At 32.2% G+C, this 20644-nt stretch overlaps 1 protein-coding gene across 3 annotated transcripts; it reads left to right on the top strand.

The window, feature by feature from the left end:
* The first annotated feature begins 148 nt into the window (after positions 1-148).
* Positions 149-20246, top strand: LOC100178950 (transient receptor potential cation channel subfamily M member 1-like). 3 transcript variants are annotated; one of them, XM_018811898.2, is made up of 38 exons: positions 149-182; positions 506-681; positions 990-1081; positions 1691-1873; positions 2239-2356; positions 3461-3600; positions 4318-4516; positions 4737-4908; positions 5500-5674; positions 6118-6241; positions 6562-6637; positions 6964-7064; positions 7420-7554; positions 8212-8304; positions 8858-9028; positions 9370-9549; positions 10113-10210; positions 10413-10641; positions 11033-11166; positions 11331-11409; positions 11665-11856; positions 12210-12284; positions 12731-12948; positions 13246-13360; positions 13766-13871; positions 14312-14435; positions 14565-14749; positions 15214-15343; positions 15846-15960; positions 16234-16300; positions 16531-16645; positions 17422-17504; positions 17960-18057; positions 18115-18179; positions 18363-18574; positions 18959-19134; positions 19503-19600; positions 19712-20246. In XM_018811898.2, exons 2-38 carry the CDS (start codon positions 622-624, stop codon positions 19929-19931), a joined length of 4953 nt encoding a protein of 1650 aa, XP_018667443.1. In that variant the 5' UTR covers positions 149-182; positions 506-621; the 3' UTR covers positions 19932-20246. The 3 variants fall into 3 exon arrangements, with proteins under 3 accessions (XP_018667443.1, XP_018667447.1, XP_018667448.1); XM_018811902.2 differs by lacking the exon at positions 149-182 and having other exon boundaries at positions 422-681; positions 993-1081; XM_018811903.2 differs by lacking the exon at positions 149-182 and having other exon boundaries at positions 422-681; positions 18375-18574.
* Positions 20247-20644: the final 398 nt, after the last annotated feature.

Here is a 20644-nt window from a genome sequence, read left to right as displayed (position 1 = left end):
CGGTTAGTTTTGGAATACGAGATTTGTTGAGGCATCTTTACGCTGTAAGGTATTACAATGACCGAATGCAATATAGTGTCTGATTTTTAGTTCGCCAAGGTTACCAGCGCTTGAACCCTTTATTTAGCTTATTAAAATTACGTGGATCACATTCGAACTTCGGCCAGCACTCCAGACTGAAGGTTTCCTTCCTATAAGCGTTCATCTTATAATTAGAAGTGCTTGCTTGATGTTCATTGTACTGTGGTAGATTACTGTTAATCCGTGGCAACACTCTATAATATGTAAATGAGTAAAAGTTTTATTATATTGGTCATAATAATGTTAAAGTAATTTAAGAATAAAGTACCATATAGCAATTACATAATCAGCAAATCAGGTATAATATTTATTAAAGTAGCAATAGAATATGTGCCCTGGTATTAATTACTAACTCCAATACACCTTTTAATTCTATTTTTATTGAAATCTAGCCATTTTTAATGGCTTGCCTTTTCCACAACAGTGCTTTGTGCATTTTGCCATAGCAGCAGAGGCTGGAGAAAATATAATTAAGAAATCAAAAAATAATGAATAAACCTCGTCAGTTGCTGGTTTGTTTTGCGATCCAACCACTTCAAAATGGCGTTACCATCGCTTGCTGGGGAGCGACAGCGAACAGTGTCAGCAGAGGAGGAACAGGTAAATATCTTGCTGTTTTAATTTTTGTCTAAGTTTGTTAAAGCCGTTGGTTTATTTTTTGTGTGTTTTTTTCCATGTGTTTTTTTTTTGTTTAATTCTATGTGGGTAAAGTCTTGCAGCGAGCTATGGACCCCTAAGGTTTGGGTGTCATTTTTTCAATTTCCCAATCAAGAAATACCACGAAAGTACTATTAGCAATTGTCTGTAATTTTTATCCAAGACAATGAATACCATCATACAATAATTCTATCGGATAAACTTAAAGCATAATCACCAACTGCTATCCAAATTTACATGATTTTTGCAAGCAGGAAAAGACGTGGGTAGAATTGACGTTTAACAAAAGAGAATGTACAAAGTTTGTTCCAGTTGGTTCATCTTCCCAAGAATCAATTTCCAGGTAATTAAAGGAAGAGTGAATATATGTAACTCACTTTTTCCTCGCAAGTCCTGGAAAATTACAGTCATTATAACACAGGTGTTCTATTTCATACACCTCCTGCCAGCTAAGAGTTGCTATGTATATATGTTACTTTGTGGGTGATTGTTTTTTTTAGTTTTTTTTATATGTATGGCTTATAATTTGAACAATTCATTAATGACCACTGGGTTGGAGAAATTGCTGTTAAGTGTGCAAAACACAAATTTTCAATTGACTAGATAATTGGTACACAATTATCTTTATTTTTGTAACCTCTATACCTTTTCTATGGGTTTCTGGCACAATAGTTTCAAGCAAGAATAGCCAAAACCTAGTTCTTTTTGTATAACACTAAATAATATCTTTGACATCATTTATTATTATAAAACAATTCTTTTCATTTTTTTGCACTGAAGTTGCCACAAACAACCAAAAGTTGCATGCTGTCTTCTGTGCATAAAAGTTTTATGAAGAATTAAAAAAATAGGATAAAGAGTTTGACATTTCTGTGCAAAAAGATTTAATAGATATTTGCAGTCTCTGTATTCTAAGTTTGTAATGCAAAACTAAACTATTGCTATTACACAGATGTGGTTGTGGGCGATTGTTGTCCAACCATAACTACCTCAATGCTCCACGTTATATAACGGAAGAAGAGAACTTACCACTCGGTGCAACTGCCAAGACATTCTCTGCTGCAGGAAAGCAAAAAGCTTTATTCTATCAAGAAGAGACAAATTTCAATCAACCAGAATTCATTCCCAACTTAGTGTAAGTGTCATATCACCAATTTTTCCTGAAGTATTGTTGCCACCCCCAATGCCTGCTTTATCACTGTACCCAATTTTAGTGAATGAGCTGTATTTACTAAACAGCTGGTTAAAAACAATTGGCTGAACTTTTATGATTTTTGCATGAAAAATTTTACTTTTTCTATAAAAAAATAGATTTTAAATTTTCTTATGAAATTTTTACAAAGACCAGAGAATCTAATGTTGTTTGATTGTCTTTTGGTAAACAATTGGCTGCATTTTTGTAAGTTTTATTTACCTATAAAAAAATCATATATATATATATTTAATTTTTCTTATGAAATTTTATAAAAACAGTTTCTAATGTTGTTTGGTTATATTTAGGTTTGATAAAACCCAAGAGGATACAAGATGGAACGTAATGAAAAACACTTCATGTTGGCCAACGGATGCCCATGGAACACTGGAGTTCCAGGGAACTGGGGAGGGTGATAAGTCTCAGGTTAGATTAAGCAGAATTGTTTTATTTAATAAGTTGCTGACTTTTCTGAAACACTGGTCACAATCAATGGAAAAACCACTAAAATTGATTATGGTTTCTGAATTAGTGGAAATCTTTTTTAAAAGTTAAAAAATCGATTTTAAATTGGTAAACATTGCAGTTTTTAAATTTGGAAGCTATGCTGGGAATACTGTAGCTGTTGTGTGGTGAAAACCACTAATATAGATAAGCCTTTCAACATTTCAATCACTGATATAATCCCAACTCATGCTGTTTTATCTGCATTTTGTTTGTGAGACTAGAATTAAAGTTTAAAATCTGATTAAGACTGTTTCATAAGAGCAGCACTTTTAATCCTTGAATGAATGAATGTAACTAACTTATCCTCATGTGACAGGCATTATCAAATGCTAATACACAAGTAACCATTTAGGGCAGTGGTTCCCAAACTGTGGTACGCGAAGGTCTCCCAGGTGGTACGCGAGCCACTCATTAGGTTTACAACAAACGGTCCCAGGGCGTTGCTTTACGTGCGTACGAAGTATTCTTTGCAAACATATCTATACTTTAATTCTGTGCATCTGTGAAAATGTATTTTAAGCACCTGCGTGAGGCTGCAGGCTAAATAACCAAGGGGACAATCGATATTATGACGCAAATAATCGCCGTGTAAATTGCTATTATGTCATAATCAATTGCCATGTCAAACAATCGCTATTATGATGCAATGAATCCTATATTGTAACAAACATGCTGCTTGGCTGAGGAAAACATAGCGGTGCTACTTTTGGAACATATTTAGGCTGTTTATTACCGCCTGTTGCCCTGTTTAATGGGTAAATAACATTTATTTTACACGTAACTATGAGAAAGCCAGTGCCAATTTTGTGTTGCGTAAACTATCAGGCGATCCAACTTTTTGGCCTGGAGCCTTTAGTAATGTAGGTGGTACGAGATCGCTACATGAACCGAAAAATGGTACGCGAGTTAATAAAGTTTGGGAACCACTGATTTAGGGCATCCACTACCCAGTGATTTGTGGCTTACAAGTCCCTAAAACGTTTATACGTCATATAGTAATGATTAACTTCCTAATTATCACAGTACATCCGATTGTCACATGACACAAGTCCTGATCTGGTTCTACAACTCATGATAGATGAATGGAAGTTGCAACCACCACATATGGTCATCAGTGTACATGGCGGCACACATAACCTACAACTCCAACCAAAGCTTATGAGGTACATAACATAACAGAGTTTTTTATCACCTCGAATACAGTTACGAGGATTGGGTTAATAAATAAAACAAAGAGAAGGAAATTAGCCTAAAAACAAAAGTTGTTTTTCGTTGACAAACGCTGCAGGTAAAAACTACTTGAATAAAAGGGTCACGTAAAAGCATGGTCGCTAAATACCAAGTATGCCAACACTGTACAAAAATGGTAAAATGGTCCCAATCTGTTGGTGCACAGTATATTCCACTCCCATACTACTTTGAAACAAAACAAACATCACAGAAAAGCATTAAAATTGATTTTCTCAAGCCTATGTAGTATGGGAAAGTTTACTAACTTTCAATGGCAACATACAATGCACAAGGACTTGTTTCAATGATGTATTGTATAACAGCACTTGTTTGTTATAACAGGATGCAAGACAGGGTTTTTTCTAATGTGTTTGGCATTGTAAATCAACTTTGTTTTAAGCCACACAAGTCTTAGTTTTCACAAATCTTAGTTATTATAAGACCATTTTTCGAATTATGTCGGGGCAAAATGGTTTATTTTACTTATACAGTAAATTTGTCTATTCCAATTCGTTATTTTTTAAAAAGCTGCTACTATTTCTCAAAATTGGTTAAAAAATCTATTTTACAATTGTTTTCAAAAGCATTAAAACTGAACTTTACTTTTTAAAAATGCCATACTGTTTTAAAATCATGTTAAAAATCTTCAGGGTAATAAGCAATGGTTTAATAAAAGCTGCCAAGACAACCGGTGCATGGATCATGTCATTTGGATTGAACATGGGCATTGGTGCAATTGTAGGAAATGCATTAAAGGAACACAAAGCAAAATCAAGGGGAAAAGTCTTCAGTATTGGGGTGGCTCCATGGGGTGTAGTAGACCATAGAGAAGATTTAATTGGATCTCAGGTAATTTTGAATAAGGACATTTTATTTTATTTTTTTTATGTGAATTAAGGACATAAAAAAAAATCAAAATTATTTATTTATTTTCCTATTTTTTTTTTATTTGAATATTAGAAGTTTATTATTTCAAAATTATTTTTTTTATTAAAATTAATTAAAATATAAAATACATTTCAAGTTTAAATCCTTTATACAACCTAACACAATAATCCCACTATTACAGTCCATCAAGTCATACCAAACCATGGCCAACCCACTAAGCAAAGGTTCAGTGTTGCACGCGGCTCACACTCACTTCTTACTTGTGGATAACGGCACTGAAGGTCGCTACGACACGGAGATCAGATTTCGGCGCCAACTTGAGAAAAAACTTTCCCAACATCGCATCAACCCAAGTACAAAGATTTGAAATTATTTTCTTTTTCTTATAAGTCTTTTAAATCATTTTTATTTATCTTGATTAATATGTTAAGAATACTTATCTTAACAATAATATTTTTTACCGGGTTAATATGTCAAAAACTTTAATTGCCTGATTATCTTATTAATTTGTTTTTATGTTTCGTGATTAATTTTAATAATAATTCTTTCTTGATTTCTGATTAATCTGTTAAGAAGTTAAGTATTTTGATTTATTATTGTGTAAAAAGTTATATGTGTAAAAAATAATATTCATTTTGCGATGGCAACTGGCCCCGCCTGCCCCTTTGATATTTTCGCCACTTATTCAACAATATAACATGTGTTAAAACTATTCTCAAGTCAAATATTTTGATTTATTGTAGTGTGGAAAGTTAGATGTATAAAAAATAATATTCATTTTGCCATAACAACTGGCCCTGCCCACCTGGATATTTACAACACTTATTAAACATTGTAGCCTCCACTGATGTTGCTTTGAGTTTTAAACAGGTTCTGATCACAAAATTTTATTTTTCTAAAAAAATTTTTTCTAAATTAATCCGATAAAAAATCATCTTAAATAGGATCCGGCCACAACTGTTCGATCGTGTGTCTTGTGTTGGAGGGAGGTAAGAACACGATAAATGTTGTCCTGGAGAGCGTGAAGCAGAATCCTCCGATCCCTGTGATTGTGTGCGATGGAAGTGGAAGAGCTGCGGACCTCATCGCGTTTGCTCATCAGTATGCTGATGATGACGGGTAAGACAGCCATGTATTTTAGGTATTTCTTGATGTCTAGGTCTTAGACTCTAATTTGCAAACAAAAGATAGCGCCTGTACACAAATCATACATGCAGCCAATGTAAATTTGAAATATATATATATGTATATATATATATATATATTATACATAATCATTTTTTCAGTATCAGGATTTTTGAGACTCTAACTGTGATTACGGCAATATTGACCACTTTGAGCAATTATACTAATACAAAAATAACTTTTTTGGATACGAAGCTAAACATTACACATCAATGGTAAAATTAAACTAATTTATAATCATTTTGTTAGGATTTTCTAAGACTCAAATTATGATTTATAGCAGTATTAAAAATTCCTTCAAATTTTATGAGAACAAAAATGTTTTGTTTTTCAACAAAGGCAAACATAAAAAGTAGAGACACGTTGTATGGTTTTAGGTTTATGATTGAAGAGTTGCGACTTCAACTGCTTGTCCTCATTGAAGATACGTTCAAATGCAGGCGTGACCAAGCTCAATATATCTTTATATCTATTATGGAGTGCATTAAGAAAAAAGACCTTGTGAGTTAGAAAAATCATTTTTATTTAATTTTGACATTTTTAGCCTTTTTGGGTATAGTTATTATAATTCAATAATAAATCTAGAAAAAAAATGTAAAAAAAGTAACGATTAAAATTATAGGAGCTAGTGTGAATTTTTTATATCTGCATTTGTTTAAGTTTCCGTTACAACAATATATCTGTTATTATTCATTATTTTACATAGCCAATTGTAAAAATGTACAAAGTTAAATTTCAGCATACTCATAAATAAAAGTATACAAAACTCGGTGCTACAATTCATGTATATATATGTTATCCTCAAAACTTTTTTCCCACAGATAACCATATTCAGGATGGGCCAGGGGTCCAACCAGGATGATATAGACATTGCAATACTCACTGCCACGTTAAAAGGTACGTAAATATTTACTGTAACTGTATGTGGTGTAGGCCCTATGTTGAGGCAGCCCAGGGAGGCCATAGGTACCAAACTTTTAAAAACACAGGGGAGGCAGGGATAGTTAAATACCCATTCCTGTAAAACAAATCTAACTTATTCAATGTAATGTTTACTATTATTGCAGTACAGAAAATTTAAGGGTAAGTCTACCCGCCCTGCCACCCCGGGTTTAGGCCCTATGATAAGGCTGGCAAATGGGTATGGAACTTATGCCAAAATTGGTCCATTACCATATTCTGCTTTAATATCAATATAATTTAATCAAAGTTTATTTTTACAGCTCAGTGTAAATCAGCACCAGACATGCTTAACCTTGCACTGGCATGGAATCGTATTGACATAGCTACAAGCCAAATATTTGTATATGGAAGACAGTGGCCGGTAATTTGTGTACTGCTTGCTTTATGCCTATTTAATCTATTTTTTCTTGCTGCCTATTACTTACAGCAGGGCTTCCCAAACTTTTTTGCCCAAGACCCCTTTTATCTCCAAAAATTTTTCCAACGCTTCACAGTTAATAGTAGTATATATACACTACTTCATATGAACTAGGCAGAATTGGTATACTCTGAATTCAGTTATGTGATCCCTAGTTTGGAAAACACTAGCCTACAGTGTGATTCTAACAAAAATTAACATAATAGTTAAGCTACAGCTTTAAATCCAGCAGATAACTATTTTGAGATTTTAATAAATTAAATGCAATGCAGTCAATCATTTATATTCCTGGTCGCAGGTGTTGTCATTGGAGCAAGCTATGATGGATGCTTTGATTGCTGATCGCGTGGAGTTCGTTAAACTACTTATGGAAAATGGTGTCAGCATGCATAAGTTTCTTACTGTGCATAGACTTGAAGAACTTTACAATGCGGTAAATTAATTTAATAATTATGGACCAGCTTTACCATTTAGTGAAGCAGTCTGGTTTTGGAGTAATTCACAAATATGGTCTTGATCTCAGATCTGCTGGCATACAGTGCTTTTGGACTTCAATTAAACCATATAAAATAAGAAATTGGGTAGACTTAATAGTAATACTAGCATAAAACAAAGTGTGTGGTATCAGATTCTGACATTGAAGTGATAGATCAATTTTGTTTGGTATAAATCTTGGTCCTGCTGATTTTAAGCCATATAGCATAAAAAGCTTGAGGCTTTATACATACATGGTAAAGTGTTGCATATATAATTTCGTAAATGATTACATGGTAATGGTAAAGTATTATAACTTAAGTTTTATTGGGTAAACATTTATTTTAGCATAGGAACATGTTTTTGTGTATAAAAACTAACATGACTGCATGGTTTATAATAAGTATAACATAACTTAGTCATTGTTTTATTTTTTATTTAAGTAAATCTAAGAACGTTGCCCCCCAAACAAATTTTCGACTTCAAAACGTCTGGTTTTACCTTTAATTGGTGAATAATTTTGTAGGTACATTGTATGTCTATGAAAAAATGTCAAATTCTGACAGAAATTTAATAATTTTTCAGACTTCTTTACCGAAAATCAATAATTTTTTAGACCCCCTTACCGGTAAATGTTGTTTACCTAATGAACGACGTTAAAAAGAATATTCCACCTGGTTATCGATTCACTCTAACTGACATTGGATTGGTGAGATAACAAATATTAAATTTAATTTATTCCTAATTTAGTCAAATTCTTCGCAATATGCTGTTTATGTACACAGTTTTACAAGTATTTTTTTATGAAGTGAATTTTTTTACAATATGCTGTTTATATACACAAAATTTAATTTATTCCTAATTTGATGCAGTTATTCGCAATATGTGGTTTATGTACACAGTTTTACAAGTATTTAATTTAATCTATTTTTAATTTAATGAAATTTTTCGCAATATGCTGTTATGTACACAGTATTATAAAAATTTAATTTATTTTAATATAGTGTATTTCTATGTAATATGCTGTCTATATGCACAGTGTGTTTTGTTTGAGATAATTTAATTAAAATCCACATAAAAAGGAATAAAGTTTATATATTACTTTACATTACCGAAGACAATTTTTTAAACCGAAACAAATGAAATAAAAACGTATTTTACATATGAGCTGTCATGTTTATAATATGACTGACAAAAAATATTAATCTGTTATTTCATTTCCTGTATGTCAACAGTAAACATAGTAATTTCTCTCTGAACAGGTTATTGAGCTACTTATGGGAGGTGCTTATAGATGTAGCTACACAAGAAAACGTTTTCGACTTTACTATGCTTCGAAAAACAAGCCAGCAACAGGCATGAAGAAACAGCTTAGTTTTCGCATCGGTTTGCCCAACATTGGTCAAATGACAAGTTCTTCAACCAGAACTGATGTAAGTCATGTATTATTGACTCTTATTAAAACCACATCAAACTGTCCTAACATACATTGTATCTGGCAAACTTATAACTTATTTGTATCGGGCAAAGTCTCGCGAACTTATACATTGTAAAATCTAGCAAACCGTTCTACCACCTGTTGCGAAAATTGGTTTGTGTAAAAAAGATTTTAATGTGCCTAAATAAACAATGAGGTTAGACTCGACAAAATTAATATCCATTTTGTAATGAAAAAGCAACATTCTTTCCCCTTTTAAGTTAAAACCCAGCCAATATCTTTTATCATGCATCTCCCATTACTCCATAACTCATTATACAATAATTTCATTTCCAGCTTTTTAACAATCCAACGACCGACGCGATGACCCACGACAGTAAATCGAATTCAGCATCCCCCAACCTGCCCAAGGATTTTCCCTACCCATTCAATGAACTATTAATGTGGGCCCTGATTATGAAACGCCAGAAAATGGCCTTGTTTATGTGGCAACAGGGAGAAGAAGCAATTGCAAAAGTAAGGTTAACAATAACTTTTTTGCTTTAAAAAGATCTTGGTTTTTTTTCAGCAAAATAAAGTTAATATTTATATCTTTAAAAGAAATGTTCTGGCAATTACTTTTGCAAAAGTTAAGATTTATATTTATGAAAAGAGATCTTTTGGCGTTTTGTTGCTGTAAAAGTAAGATTAATATCTATCTTTACAAAAATCTTCTGGCGTTTTTTTGCAAATTTTTGAAGTTAAGACTTATATCTTTAAAAGAGATATTCTGACAATTTTTACTCCTGTGCTTAAAGAAAAAACATACCAGAGGATTTTTTTTAGACTTATAGTATGCCTGGAAGCAAAGCCCATTTTTTTGCTGTTATATAGTTGATCACCAAACTGGCTTAGACCCTGTGCTTGTCTATAAACAGTCTCCAGTAGCCTAATATGTTCATATTCCTATAAGAATTAGTTTTGATATTATTTATAACAATATAACAAATATAATTTCTCAGAACACCTTTTTCTGTATTCGGAAAAATCGTTATTTAACAACATTGTGCTATCCAAACTAAAACACTTACTTCCACCAGGCATTAGTTGCATGCAAGTTATACAAAGCCATGGCTAAGGAAGCTGCAGATGATGATTTAGATGTGGAGGAATCAGACCAACTTAAAGCTTATTCAAAGTAATGGTTTTCAATACATTACATATTGCGTAAGCTGAAAATTTCAATGCATCACATATTGCATAAGCGGAAAATTTCAATGTATGACATATTGCATAAGCGGAAAATTTCAATGTATGACATATTGCATAAGCGGAAAATTTCAATGTATGACATATTGCATAAGCGGAAAATTTCAATGTATTACATATTTCATACGCAGAGAATTTCAAGACCTAGCTATCCAACTGCTTGAGGTTTGCTACCATGCAGATGATGATGCTACACAACATATTCTAACATACGAGTTGAAACAGTGGAGCAGACACACATGTCTTAGCTTGGCAGTGGCAGCCAAACACAGGGACTTCATTGCCCATCCTTGTGTGCAACTTCTGCTTAATGATTTGTGGATGGGTGGTTTGTCTATGAGGAAAAACTCGAGCTTAAAAGTGAGCTGGATTTGAAATACTTTGGGCTAAAATTTTGGGTTTAAAAATCTATGTTATATTTATTTATTTTTCTATAAGTCGAATTTTATAAAATTAATAAAACATTTGTTAGTTTTGTAAAAAAATGAATTATTTCTGGTAGCAACAGCAGGATACATTTGCCAGAAATTTTGAAAATAAGTTTACTGTGCTACCTTTTTAAAAAAATATTTTTATTACAATGTTGTTTAAACCAGACTGAAGTTAGAAAGTAGTTACGAATTTTTTGTTTACATAGTTTTATTGCAATCATCTTCGCTATAGTATTCGAATAGACAAATATTAAAACAAAATAAATATATATAACAAAAATGTAAGTTTAGTTTTAATATTCAACTTTGTCGCCACTAAGGTGATCCTTGGCATCCTCCTGCCTCCCACCATCCTTATGTTGGAGTTCAAGACACACGAGGAGCTTCAGTTGATGCCTCAGACAGTGGCTGAACATCTCCATGAAGTTTCAAGCGTGTCTTCTTCCGTGGAAGGGTAAAGACTCAAAAATATTCCTAAAACAATTTTTTCGCTGGTGTAAAATCTTCCCCCCTTCTACTAACCCCAAATTGTAACCACAATTTATTGTTTGATTGGGGGTAGGATTCTTCAGTGCCCAACTTTTTACTTCCTGTTCATTTATCTTTTCTATTTTTCAGTTCCAGTTCAAGCTCTAGCTCAGTTTCAAGCTCCAGTTCATCATCAAGTGGTAGAAGTGTGACGTCAGGTGCACTGCCGGTGGGTGCTAGAGAGCTTGTTTTTAATTTAATGCATGAAAAGCCATCAGTTATGCACAACCCACATTAATTTTTATCCAAAAACTTTTTATTAATTTTTTAAATCTTTTTATCTGACAATATCTTTGTTAAATTGAATAGGTCATATTTTTCCGCATCGTAACAATTTTTACAAAATATACACATCAAACCTTACTGCATGCTTACAAGATCTAATTTTGCCTCGTCATACAAATCCCCGATGTTGTTGCCATAGAAACCTGACATTCTGGGTCGTGACATCTCGGAGCAGAGAGGAGAGGATGCTTACGTGATCCTCACGATGCGGAGGAAACAGATCGGTTTCCGGAAGAAAGTATACGAGTTTTATAACGCTCCCATCACAAAGTTCTGGATGCACACGATGCTTTATACAGTCATTCTATCTCTCTTTACCTTTGTTGTGCTTGTAAGTTATAAAAAAAAAAATTGTGTATGAAATAGTAAAAATTTGGCGTATAGAATAGAAAGCCAATATAGACTTTTTACCAGTAGGCATATATTGTAAATCATTGCATATAAGTTAGTAAATTAGGACATTTATGGGTAAAATATTGTGGTCTTAGTAAAGTATTACATAACTTAGTCAAAATGGTTTAGATTTTGTCCAAATGAATCCATTTTTTATGCCTCTTATTGTTTGCAGTTTTTTTGTAAAATTAAATACATTTTTCATACCCATTTTCAGAAAAGTTTTCCATTATTCACACCTAATGCGTTTCATAGGCACCTAAATGTCACTTACTTTTTTCTTGGATTTAGGTTCGACTGGAAAATTTGCCGTCAATATATGAATGGATAGTAATCTCACATGCTATCACTGTGACCATTGAAAAAGTAAGTGGAACAAATTGAAATACAAACTTTACTACATGTGTGCATATTCACTATTGTTTAATAAACTGTCCGCTATGAAAGTTTGCATATCAACATATAGTAGGGTGGGGGAAGGTGGGACACTTTTTGTTTAATTTTCCTGTTCCAATTTGTAGTAAACAAAGAATATTCAATGTATTATAAAGCCGTATCTCATGATTTTCATAGAATATTTTTAATTGTTCAGACACGATCAGGATGTTTAGATATTATGCTGTAAAAGTGTCACGTCTTACCCCACAGTAAAATCTAATTTTTTGCCTGTGTTATGAAAAAAAAAAGTCAAATGTATATAAATTGTAATTTTAAGATTGTGCTAACTTTAAACAGATCCAGATTTTATTATAATTGCACTGTGACTTTAAAAAGTTTAAAACCAAAATTCAGTTAAAATTCAAATTTTTCAGGTGCGTGAAATCGTGGTTTCAGAGCCCAGTGGTACAAAACAAAAGGTGAAAATTTGGTGCGGAAAGTTCTGGAACCTTGTGGAGGTTCTTACCCTCAGTATGTTCTTTATTGGGCTGGGTTTGCGACTTTCAAACGATCCCTATCTACTAAAAGTTGGACGTGCGATCTACTGTGCCAATATCGTACTTTGGTATTCTCATTTGCTTAATATTTTCAGGTATGTCAGTTATGAATAGTTGTAAATGCATTATGAAAAAATGCATTATGAATAGTTGTAAATCGAAAATAGCTATAGTATTTCTTATGTACACATTGTAGAAGCAAATCTTGCAAAAAAAGTAACTTTTATTTAGTAAATTAGATGTTAACGGACGTTTTTTGTCTAATATTCAACATAATATAAAATAATATTATGTATGAATAATGAACACCCATTGTATATTAAGTTACATGTTGAAAACACATTTACTATCGTATTACTGTTTAATTTGATTGAAAACACTTTTGCCCTTAGTGTAAGTAAATACCTCGGACCATACGTAACATTGATGGGGAAAATGATGGTGGATCTTGGAACTTTTATCATCCTGCTTGCTGTTGTGCTTGCAAGCTTTGGGGTCGCACGTCAGGTAATAAACCCTACCCAAAAAATAGATTTTTTTTCCTTTTTAAAATTACCAAATAGTTAGTAATATTTTTCGTACTATTGAAAATTTAAAAAAAATAATTTTAAAAATCATTGATTGGGTGTAGATTTCTGGAATACTGGTTACAATTTCTGTTTCTTTTACATCTGCTGCGACAACTTTATTCTATATGTGTGTGGGCCATGTGGTCTGGGATGTAGGTCAGAGTTGGGCCATTACCAAGAATATTAAAACTCTTAAAAAAAAATATTAAAAATCTGCCAAAAATATTAAACAACTAAAACAAATTGTGGTAATGGTCAAATTCTGGCCTAAATATCACGTCCCATGGCATGTCCTGCTAGAGGACCTCCCCCTTATATAATAAAACTTTACCAAAACCTACAGGCGGTTCTTCACCCTAATGAAACAGCAAAGTGGAGTTTATTGAAGGACGTTGCATTGGAACCTTACTTTATGTTGTATGGAGAAGTTTACGCTGGAACTATTGACCGTGAGTTTAATTATCAATGTTTTAGATAAGCTTATATACTACCCTATGATAAGGTTTTTATTTGTGTTTATAATAACTAATTTTAGTAGTTAAACTAGAAATTGACTTTTTTAGGTCGTTTTTTTTTTTCAGCGGTTTGTTTTCAGACTATTTTTTAGAAGCTGTTTTATTTTTTGAAACTTTGGTGGTACTTTTAGATCAAAATTTTTAATTTTCTTTGGTAGGCCACTTTAAATTTTACCCCAAATAACAAACTGATGTAGGGATAAGTTTAAAGCACAAAGTAATTTATCAAAAACATGTAAATATGTTTTTTTTTAAATATAATGTGCCACAAACACACCCAAACTTTCCTAAGTGTTCTGTTACCCCAAAATAATGCAAAACTGCCATGACTTATTTCGACTTTTGGTCAATTAACACAATGTGATTCCTCGCAGCTTGCAGTGCAGATAACTACGATAATTTATGTTCTGTTGGTTCGTGGATAGCTCCAACTTTCATGACCATCTACCTCCTTGTAGCAAACATACTTCTACTTAATCTACTTATTGCTGTTTTCAAGTGAGTACTTTTACATTTTCAATTATTACTATTAATTTAAAAATTTACTGTAAAATTAATTTGTTGATGTTCTAAAGCTAGTCAATTTTTACTCAGTTTCAATTTTTTTTTTTCAATTTTTTTTTCTAGCAATACGTTTGCTCGAGTAAAAACATATTCTGATCGAATCTGGAAGTTTCAACGTTACCTTATGATCGTTGAGTACGAGCTTCGTCCCGTCCTCCCCCCTCCTCTCATTCTTATCAGTTACATCTCCATGATCATCGGAAGAATTTTTAAGAAGAGGAAGAGCAGCTCCTCTGACAGAGGACTCAGTGAGTTTGGAGAGATAAAGATTTTAAGGAAATATTTTTTTTGCTATTTTAGTAAAAAAATTGTTTTAATGTTAAGGTATTAAAAGATGTGTTAATAATAGCCAAAGCTTAAAACAATGTAAAAAACGCTTGTGTTTATAAAAAAGTATTTCCACATTACTGCATATACAATTTTTTTTTAGGAAATTAGTGTTTTTAATATTTCTAAAAATAAGTTGTAATTGTTAAGGTAATAAAACATACATTTGTTGGCAATAGACAAAGCTCAAAACATTGTAAAAAAACTGATTTTTTTCACCAGTCCACATTAGTACATATATGCACTAATTTTTTTCACTAAATTGAAATTTTAAGTACATATACTGGGATTAAAAATAAATCTGAAACTAGTGCAAATATGAAGTTGCAATTTTCTGTTTCAAAAAAAAAAATTTAAATACTTGGTCATCGTTGTTGTCGATTAGAACTTTTCCTCGATGATGACGATGTTGAAAAACTTCACGATTTTGAGGAAGATTGTGTGGATGAATTCTTTCGATCAAGAAACCAAAACAATCCAACTGAGGCTGTCAATAAAAACTATGACAGAGACAGGTATGGGTGTAACTAATAAAATCTAATATTTTTAATAATATTTAGTATTTTACAAAGGTGATTTTAAAATTGTTTAATTACACGACAGTTTAAGAATTTTGGATCTGTTTGTGGAGCATATTATTTATAAAAAGTAATACTTTACAAAGCATATGCTCAATTTTTCATGTTGAATATAAAAAAAATTGGTAATTTGTAAGATAATATAAAAAAAAATTGTGATTACTTGTTTGGAATATAAAAAAAAACACTTTTTTCCTGGGAATTTGTTAAAATTTAATGACACATCTGCGCCCATCCAAAAGCGGGCTTAATAAAATGTGCTGAAAAAACCTGTTTTAAATTTGTTTTGCAGATACCTATACGTTAAAGTAACCAACACATTAAAGTGTTCCTATACTTTAAATTTGTTTTCTATACATTAAAAACACCCATGTAATATCCTTTTCTGCGTAAGAAATTCATTTAGAATTAAAATAAAGCATCTAAATTGAAATCATAGGTTGACTAGACTGTTGGATTCTGTTGAGGAAATGAGAGAAAACGAATCCAATTTATTGAATCATCTCTCAGTTATTCATGAAAGACTTGCCTACCTTGAAGATATTAATATTAAGGTATAATATCTATGGTTTTATTTATTTTTTAGAGCACTTAGAATTTGGGCCAGATTTGGCCCATTATAACAACAATGTATACATGTGTAAATGCTCTGCCTGCTTACCATGTGTGTAATTTTATGGCTGTTAAGTATCTGCCCAAGGACACTTCTGTCTATATAAAAATTTAAAATATAGGAAAATTTTGGTAGGATTTATTTTAACAAAAAAAAATATAAGAACATTTTTCTTAAGGATTTATTTTGTACTTAAAACTTTTCATGTTTCCAGCTGCTAGATGAATTAACACAAGATAAACTTAAAGTTGCTGTTGAAGAAAATCAATCCACACTTGAAGGTCATTTATCTATCAATGTAGTCGTTATATAATTTTATCTGTTATCTTTATTACCAATATACGCAAAAAATCTTTCTTTTTAAAAAATGTTTGTTTTGAATAAATTACTGACCAAAGCAGTTATAGAAAGATAAAAAAATCCTACATTTAAAAAAAAGTTCTACATTTTATTTTTGGGAATTTTGTTATGACATCATAGATGAAATTTGCTTTTCATTATGACATCACAGAAAAGCTACATAGTGTATCGGAGCGTAGAATGATCCGACAGCGAAGTCGAGTGAGAAACGATTCGGAGATGAGTTCTGTAAGTGAGTGGCTTGCCCCTCCCTTCATCAGGATGAGGTAGATCAATCAACAAATAAATTTCGCTTGTTTGTCTTTGTGTGACGGGCAATAACTGTCACTGTTCTGTTTTATACATATCGGGCTTTTGGGTTATCATGTGTGTAACTTTGAGGTGATGAGTTATTTATTTTTATTTTTTCGTCCCTTACTTCATCAGGATGAGGTAGATCAATCAACAAATGAATTTCACTTATTTGTCTTTGTGTGACGGGCAATGACAGTCACTGTTCTGTTTTATACATATCATGCTTTTGGGTTATCATATGTGTAACTTTGAGGTGATGAGTTATTTTTTTGTCTTTTTTTGTCTTTTACTTCATCAGGATGAGGTAAATCAATCAACAAATGAATTTCACTTATTTGTCTTTGTGTGACGGGCAATGACAGTCACTGTTCTGTTTTATACATATCGGGCTTTTGGGTTATCATAGGTGTAACTTTGAAATGAAAAATGGTTTTTTTCGTTTTTTTGTATGACATATAATTTGGACAACCCCTAAGAACCACTAGATTGTAGCAATTGAAGTTTACTGTCTTGCCCAATGATACAAACGGCTGCTGTAGTGAAGCATCAAACCTCAAACTGTATCCTTTTGGTCTGACTCTGATCTTATACATGCACAGTGTACAAGGGCCCTGCAGTAAATCATACACGCCTAATTTTAAATAAAACAAAAGCAATATTTGCACCAAAAACAAATGTTGAAAATTGCAGTGTTGTATGTCCATATATTTTTCGTTTTTTGCATTGCTAAACTGTAGTTTTATTACAGGAACAAAAGTAGTGACAAAAGTAAACCAGCTACACTTCAACCACTTACCAACAATAACCTTGTGAGAAGAACCAACTCTATGGGTGGGTTGCTTTTGTTCCTGTTATTTGGAGATTCCAAAAACAATAAAATACTTAAGAAAAAAGTACAAGCACTATAAGTTATATATTTGTTTAAAAGTTTAGAATATATTAAGGTGGGGAAAGACGGACACGTTTTCGTTCTATTTTCTTGTCCCATTTAGTTGTAAACAAAAATATTCAAAGCAATATGAAACCGTAGCGTCGCGACTTTTATGAACCGTTGTTAATTGTTTAAAACATGATCAGGATATTTGAATATTGTGTGCTAAAGGTGTGCCGTCTTCCCCCACCTTACTATATATTCGTAGCTCAATGTCAGACTTAATCTAAACTTCTAGTTTGATATTACATTATTTTTGTTCAACAAGCTGGTATTTTTACATTGTTTTTGTCCAATATGCTGAGTTATTCATAACCATCTTATGATTGACAGGTATAAACTTTTTGATTGACAGGTGGAATTAACCACAGTAATGAGATGTTGAATCAGAAAAATCCAGCTTTTAACCAAATAAATGATGCATGGGATGAAACGAAGTCGTCCTCGTGCCAGGTACATCGCTCCCCTAAAATTACCACTGCTGCTTTTATAAGATATCTATGTTTGCAGGACATTATGATTCGTGGAAATTTGAAACCAAGTTCTTCGGAAAGAAATGCCCCGCAAAATCAGAGGTATTTTGGGGTTTTTAACTCTTTTTTTTTTAGGTTAAATTGTTTTTTTAAGGAAAATTGTTTGTTTTAAAAGAATTTTGTTTTAGTTTTTTATCTTTTTACCAAAATTTGAACATTTTACCCGAAGTTTTAACATTTTACCCAAAATTTGAAAATTTGATTTTCTTCCAAAAAAAACTCTAATGTTTTCCAAAGCAATGAGGTAGCATCCAACCCAGCCATCATTGTGGAGAAATATCCCGTGTATTCTGATAATGAAGATCGTGCATGGTTTGATCAAACCAGCTACCCAACCTCTAATCATGTGAATCACGAGAACAATGACTTTAGTTTCGCACCAGCGAACACGACACCAAACATAATTGAGGCCGCATCAACCTCTGCTAATGTTGAAGGTTTAATGATTTTCATATGAATTAAATTTCGTGAATTTTTTTTCCGGGAAATATGTAGGATTGTGAGATGATGTTTTTATAGGAATTCAATTCAGTAATTTTTTTTCTAGAAAAACATAAAATCTTCAAGTTTCATTTTAATTAATTGAATTATACATTTGCGAAAATTTGTTTTCGTATGAATTAAATTTTCTCAAGTTTTGTTCATGTGGTCACATTTGATTTATTTTTTAGAATATTGTTAGAACATTTTTTATATTTTAATGTTTTATTTCCAAAACCTATGATTAATCTGATTTAATTCACAAAACATACATAAATTTTTTTCTACATTTATTCACATGACCCATACTCTCATATTTGACTTTATTTACAAAACTTTAGAAATTTCGAAAAGTGGTAAGCGTCGTTATTCCATGACCCCCACCATTACAATCTCCACCCCTGGTGGTAGACCTGTGTATAAAAGTATCACAGATAATATTGACACTTCACGATGGCACGAGATGCACGCCCCTCATGTACCTTCAACACCTTTTGATGGTTGGTGGAATGGGAAGGTAACTTTCACAACGTTATTTGTATGAAATAAAACAATGTTTTATTTTTTTGTTGTTGTAGTCCAGTAACAGTAAGTTGTGCACCCTGTGCCTGTTTACGAGCTCCTGTAATTCTGAATCGGAGCAAAAATTTTGTTTTATTAGGAATGCAATTCAGAAAATCTTTTTAGAAATTTTTTTCCGAATAGCACTAGACATTATTGCAAAAAAACTTTAAAACTAATCTTTTCGGCAGATTTAAAACATTAGGTGACAAAACGTTGCTGCAATAAAATTTTACCATTCGTGCAATATTGGAAACTATGACTTATGTTCCTACTGAATTTTGGGCTATGCCACATAAATTATCAACGTTTTGTGCTTAACAGGCACCTGACTTTGATTCAAGACAGGCCATCAAATATAACGACCAGATTTCACTCAGTGATTGGGAAGAAGAAAAAAGTCTTTTACAAACAAAGAGAAGGTTTTTTATATTGACACACTGTATTATTTTTATCTTGACACGAAAGTATTTCTGTATCTTTGAAATAGTTTTATAATTAAACGAAAAAATGATTTTTTGCAAAATTTTCAGGCATAAGAAGAAATCTCCTGGCAAGCATAGAAAGAAGACGCATATGAAACACAAGCGAAGTTTAAGCGCGCTTAATGAGAGCATATCATCACATGTTAACTTAAACAACAACTCTAATGACCACTTGAGTGCAAGTTTGGTCCAGTTAAGAGATTCCAACTCACTTTCATCATTAACTTCAGATCACAATAATATTACTACTGTCATACATAGTGACTAGAAAAAGTCTTCTTCCCAAAAAAATACATAATCCAAAATCACTTAACTTTTAATGGAATATTTATTTATAAAGCTATCTTTGGGAGTTTTCCTATTACTTTTGCATGACATTTAAAATTTGCTTCCATGTATTATTGTATGCAATCTTTTAAACACATCTGCTATTAAACTGTGTTTGTATCTTTTAGTTGGTGTCTTAGAAAATGAACTGCTCGAATTGTTTTATTTATTTCTACATGTGTTGCACCTTTTTGCTTTGCTGCTTTTCCTATCTTGGTGAATACACAATTAAAGAATAAACCTTAACACTGTTTAATTGGTATTGTTCTCTATGTAAAGTTATTATAACACTCACAGATACGATGTGGCAGACATAAGTCGTATAGTTTTATTCTCTCCGATTATTGCAACTGTTTCAGCTCATATTTCAGAGCCATGTACAGCACTTCTGCGTGGGCCCTAGAACGTAATACCAAATATTTTTTTATTGCGAGAATATATCATGTCTCGAACTTTTGTCACAGACTTGATGCCACGTACAAAGTGTTTTGGAAGTTGCATGTGTTCCTTCATTCAGGAATTTCAGGATACTTTTATCATTTCAAGTTCACCATGCAAGTTTTATATTAAACAAGACAATTTTAACAAAGAATCGTTCTAGCAATGTCTTCATTAACATATGGTCTGACCTGGTAGGCACAAAGCATGAAATAA

The sequence above is a fragment of the Ciona intestinalis genome, chromosome 5 (assembly GCF_000224145.3).
Source record: "Ciona intestinalis chromosome 5, KH, whole genome shotgun sequence".
Taxonomy (NCBI): domain Eukaryota; kingdom Metazoa; phylum Chordata; class Ascidiacea; order Phlebobranchia; family Cionidae; genus Ciona; species Ciona intestinalis.
The sequence above is the reverse complement of the archived record's forward strand: the minus strand, read 5'-3'. Positions and strand labels throughout refer to the sequence as shown.